This window comes from Armigeres subalbatus, chromosome 1, assembly GCF_024139115.2.
Source record: "Armigeres subalbatus isolate Guangzhou_Male chromosome 1, GZ_Asu_2, whole genome shotgun sequence".
Lineage (NCBI taxonomy): Eukaryota > Metazoa > Arthropoda > Insecta > Diptera > Culicidae > Armigeres > Armigeres subalbatus.
In genome coordinates this window covers 289,403,306-289,409,207 of record NC_085139.1, presented here as the reverse complement: position 1 = coordinate 289,409,207, position 5,902 = coordinate 289,403,306, and the positions used below count along the sequence as shown (strand labels likewise).

Here is a 5,902-nt window from a genome sequence, read left to right as displayed (position 1 = left end):
GAGCCGAAATGTGCCGGGATAAGGATGGGAGCATCTTGACGGACGAACTTGTGGAGATCGAATGGTGGAAGCAGCACTACGAGGAACATCTGAATGGCGCTGAGAGTACAGGCAGTGAAAGTCAAGGCAGCGGAGGAGATGACTACGTCAGTTCAACGGACGATGGAAGCCAACCAGCCCCCACCTTGAGGGAAGTTAAGGATGCCATTCAACAGCTAAAGACCAATAAAGCAGCTGGTAAGGATGGTATTGGAGCTGAGGTCATCAAGATGGCCCCGGAAAAGCTGGCCACTTGCCTGCACAAACTGATAGTCAGAATCTGGGAAACCGAACAGCTACCGGAGGAGTGGAAGGAAGGGGTTATATGCACCATCTACAAGAAAGGCGACAAACTGGAGTGTGAGAACTTTCGAGCGATCACCATCCTTAATGCCGCCTACAAAGTGATATCCCAGATCATCTTCCGTCGTCTGTCACCATTAGTGAACGAGTTCGTGGGAAGTTATCAAGCCAGCTTCGTTGACGGCCGCTCGACAACGGACCAGATCTTTACTGTACGGCAAATCCTTCAAAAATGCCGTGAATACCAGGTCCCAACGCACCATCTGTTCGTTGATTTTAAGGCGGCATACGACAGTATAGACCGCGTAGAGCTATGGAAAATTATGGACGAGAACAGCTTCCTGGAAAGCTTACCAGACTGATCAAAGCAACGGTGGATGGTGTGCAAAACTGTGTGTAGATCTCGGGCGAACACTCCAGTTCGTTCGAATCGCGCCGGGGACTAAGACAAGGTGATGGACTTTCGTGCCTGTTGTTCAACATTGCGCTAGAAGGTGTCATGCGGAGAGCCGGGTGTAACAGCCGGGGAACGATTTTCAACAGATCCAGTCAATTTATTTGCTTCGCGGATGACATGGACATTGTCGGCCGAACATTTGCAAAGGTGGCAGAACTGTACACCCGCCTGAAACGTGAAGCGACAGGGCCCGCCTGGGAAGCGGTGTTACGATAGACCTTCGAGGTGGTCGAGGAATTCGTCTACCTCGGATCCTTGCTCACGGCTGATTCGTAAAATACGAAGGCGCATCATCTGTGGAAGTCGGGCCTACTACGGGCTCCAGAAGAAACTGCGGTCAAAAAAGATTCGCCACCGCACCAAATGTGTCATGTACAATACGTTAATAATACCGGTAGTCCTCTACGGACATGAAACATGGACAATGCTCGAGGAGGACTTGCAAGCACTCGGAGTATTCGAGAGACGGGTGCTTGGGACCATCTTTGGCGATGTGTAAGAAGACGGTGTGTGGCGGCGAAGAATGAACCATGAGCTCGCCCAGCTCTACGGCGAACCCAGTATCCAGAAGGTAGCTAAAGCCGGAAGGGTACGATGGGCAGGGCATGTTGCAAGAATGCCGGACAGCAACCCTGCAAAGATGGTGTTCGCTTCCGATCCGGCAGGTACGAGACGACGTGGAGCGCAGCGAGCGAGATGGGCAGACCAGGTGCAGAACGACTTGACGAGCGTGGGGCGTATTCGAGGATGGAGAGATGCGGCCTCGAACCGTGTATTGTGGCGTCAAATTGTTGATTCAGTGTTATCTGTTTAGATGTAGACTAAATAAATGAAATGAATGTTGACGTCGCTCCCAGTAGTTTTGTTGCGCTTCCGTCAGAAGAGCGTGGCGTTTAGTGAAGACATAAAGGAAATGTTTCATCAATTCCGAATCCGTCAAGAAGATAGACAGGCTCAACGATTCCTCTATCGTGAACAGCCAGGGCAGCCAGCACAGATATTCGTGATGGACGTTGCAACATTTGGCGCTTTATGCTCGCCTTGCATCGTGCAATATTTGAAAAAACAAAAACGCGAGAGACCACGAGGAGCAGTATCCAGAAGCAGCCCGTCTCATCATAGAAAATCACTATGAAGATGATTAGTACAGATGGATAGTACAGAGACGGCAGAGGAAGGAGTCAAGCTGATAAAAGACGTGAAGCTCGTTCATGCTATGGCAGGAATGGAAATCCGGAATTTTGCATCAAATTCTCCCGAATTGCTAGACCGCATCGGGAAGTCGGCAAAACCCAACAAAAGTCGATGAACCTGAAAGCGAATGAAGAGCGAGTGCTTGGCATGGTATGGAAACCATCAGAGGATGTCTTTACGTTCGAGTTGAACTTGAAGGAGGAAATGCAGAACATTGTTGTGAACAAGGGTGTACCCACCAAGCGCCAAGTCTTGCGTACGATCATGTCTTTGTTCGATCCGTTGGGACTGGTTGCGCACTTCGTAGTCCACGGAAAGTTAATTATGCAACAAATCTGGAGGGCCGGTCTGGATTGGGACGAGGAGATCAATGGAGAAATTCTGGTAGATTGGCGTAGGTGGAGCAGACTGCTGATGAAGATAACGGAAGTGAACGTGCCAAGGTGTTTCTACTCGGGTAGCGAAATCAGATACGAGAGTTCCCAGATTCACATTTTTGTGGACGCCAGCGAGAACGCATACGCCTGCGTAGCGTACCTATGGAGCATTTGCAACGGGGTCCCGCGATGTACGCTAATAGCAGCCAAAACGAAAGTAGCGCCACTAAAGCCATTGTCGATCCCACGGCTGGAGTTGCAAGCGGCTCTTCTAGGGAGCCGTCTCTTGGACACCATCTGCAAGGCGTTGACTATTACAATCTCAGCACGATTCCTCTGGACAGATTCATCAACTGTTTTGGCGTGGCTGAAATCTGAGACGCGAAGGTATCACCAATTCGTTGGCTTCCGAGTGGGAGAGATCTTAACCACGACTACCATCAACGATTGGCGAAAAGTTCAGTCCAAGCTGAATGTGGCTGATCAAGCGACGAAATGGAAAGAAGAACCGAGCTTCAACCAAGCGGACTGGTGGTATACGGGTCCCCACTTCCTAGCGGATTCGGAGGCGAACTGGATGAAAGATACGCCTGTAGATTTTTCAACAACGGAAGACATGCGAACATCATTTTTATATCATCGCTGCCTATCTCCAACACACACCCTCCTAGAGGTGGAAAGATTCTCCAAATGGACGAGATTACTTCGAAGTACAGCATACGTTGTAAGAGCAGCCAAACGATTTCTCGGCCTGAAGGTAACGGGTACATTAACGCAGCAGGAGTTGCTGAGCGCGGAAGATTTACTGTGGCGACAAGCACAAATGGAAGCATTTCCGGATGAATACGCTACAATCAAATACAACAACCAACACCCAGAGAAAGAATCACGGCTACTGGAAAAGTCAAGCTTGCTTTTCAAGATGTCACCGATGCTGAACAACAACGGAGTACTCAGAATGAATAGTCGTATGGTGGCGGCGCCAATAATATCTACGGATCTAAAATACCCGGTTCTCCTGCCTAAGGAACATCGAATAACAATGCTGCTCGTTGAAAGCTACCATATCCGCTTTCTACATGGAAACAACGAAACAGTTTTCAACGAGCTAAGACAACGTTTCCAGATCCCACATCTTCGTGCGCTTGTAACGAGGGTAGCCAAGCAGTGTCAACATTGTCGTGTGCTGAAGGCAACTCCCCAGGCGCCAATGATGGCACCACTGCCAACCATTCGACTAACACCATTCATCAGGCCGTTCACACACACCGGACTTGATTATTTCGGACCTGTTCTAGTGAAGCAAGGACGCGGTACAGTCAAGCGATGGATCGCCCTATTCACGTGCTTGTCCATCAGAGCGGTGCACCTCGAAGTTGTGCACAGCCTATCAACCCAGTCCTGTGTGATGGCCATTCGGCGTTTCATTGCACGTAGAGGCTCACCTGCTACATTCTGTTCAGATAACGGGACCAACTTTGTGGGTGCTAGCAATATGTTGAAGGAACAGCTGCGATCTATAAACGCAAGTTGTGCAACGACATTTACGAATTCGGTTACAAGGTGACTCTTCAACCCTCCACTTGCACCTCACATGAGCGCATGGTCAGGTCGGTAAAGATGACAATGTTGGCGATCGCAGACCATCCACGTCACCCTAACGGCGAAGTCTTGGATACGGTGGTACTGGAAGCGGAATCCGAATTCAAGACCACTTACATACGTCGCTCTGGACCAATCGAAACAAGAAGCTCTGACTCCAAACCACTTCCTGCTGTACGGAACCCAGGGCATAAATCAACCAACTCAAGATAGTTCATTGCGAGACAGTTGGAAATTGACGAAATACCTAGTTGACACTTTCTGGACTCGCTGGGTGCGCGAGTACCTTCCGACGCGTATCAAGTGGTTCCAGCCAGTGAGACCGTTGAAGTCCGGGAACTAAGTTATCGTAATCGACGAGGGAAAACGTAACGGATGGATTCGCGGCAGAATTTCGGAAGTTGTGCCAGGGAAAGACGGACAAGTTCGCAGAGCTGTGGTACAAACAGTGCGTGGACTGATGACCCGACCGGCCACCAAGTTGGCGCTGTTGGAGGTACGAGGCACAACGAAGGAGGAACAAAACCCTACGGAACATGGCGTAACGGAACTACACGGGCGGGAGGATGTTGGCGAGAACCCTCGTCTTTTTCGAACATGAGAAGTGAGTCCCGAGTACGCCCTTTATCGAAACCATCTATCATACTTTGACGGCTACGAACCGTCATCTGAATAAGTAGATGTCAACTGATTTAACACATGCAGTGAGGAAAGAGCAGAAGTTATTATCATCCCTAAAATTAAATAAAGTTCTAAAATCTACTTAAATTAATAGTCTTAAAAGGTAATATTATATTCTATGCTTAAAATATGTTTATATTGGCTTATTATCTATATTATTATACCGTGTTAAATCTAGGAAAGGGAGAGTAAAAAACGAAAGCATAGCTTAACCTAAACGGACAAAACACAAAGAACACCAAATGTAAGTGCTAACAATTATTAAAAATGGATTAAATAATGAACTAAATAAACTAAATTTCAGCTTTGAAGCTGTGTCGAGAAGACCTGCTTGCAAGAGGTGTTTGCTCTTCGTCCGGAACGAAATTCCTCCCAACAGAGGACCTTATAGACATTTGAGAATGGATCCGCTACCAGGATTAATAAAACTAACGGACAGAACAATAATGGAGTGTAAGGCGATCATCGGAGAGGCTCAAGTGACGACAGTAAACCCGGTTCTACCTAGGATTAAAGGACTGCCAAAAATAAATAAACCCGGGAAGGAGATGCGAGAGATAGTTTCATCAGTGGGTTCCCCTACCCAAAACATAGCCAAATGGTTGGTGAAGGAGTTCCAAAGTATGCCGAAACCATTCCCCAGCAGGTCAGTCATCAACACCCAGAAGTTCGCCCAGAAGCTGTTGGAATCAGGACACATCGAAGAAGAGGACATAATGGTATAATTCGACGTAGCGGCAGTGTTCCCTAGCGTTCCAGTGAAAGATGCTCTGAATATTCTAGAGCAGAGGTTCCCAAACTGGGGGTCGTGGGCTGTTCAGTGGTGGGTCGCGAAAGACAAATCTTAATTCATAATTTTGTTACTATTTTGTCCCACAAATCTAATCCATATTTTAAATTAGGATCCACGTAATGATTGGATGATTAAAGAACAACAAAACTGACAATGTCAACGGCCTTTTTTTGTTATACGATATTTATGCAAATGGAAAGAAGTCCTATACAATCCAAATCTAAGCCCCGAACTCAATCCAAAACCAATCCTAATCCAATTCGAATCCAATCTAAATCAAATCCAAATTTATTCAAAATCCAATCCAAATCTAATTCAAATCCAATCCAAATCTAATTCAAATCCAATCCTAATCAAATCCAAATCCAATTCAAATTCAATCTGAATAAATTTCAAATCCAATCCAAATCCAACCCAAATTCAATTCAAATTCCATCCAAATCCAAACCACATCCA

General features: G+C 47.0%; 1 protein-coding gene across 1 annotated transcript; it reads left to right on the top strand.

Annotated features, from left to right (window-relative positions):
• The first annotated feature begins 2,104 nt into the window (after positions 1 to 2,104).
• On the top strand, positions 2,105 to 3,937 carry LOC134207439 (uncharacterized). Its single transcript, XM_062683162.1, has one exon. It carries the CDS (start codon positions 2,105 to 2,107, stop codon positions 3,935 to 3,937), a length of 1,833 nt encoding a protein of 610 aa, XP_062539146.1.
• Positions 3,938 to 5,902: the final 1,965 nt, after the last annotated feature.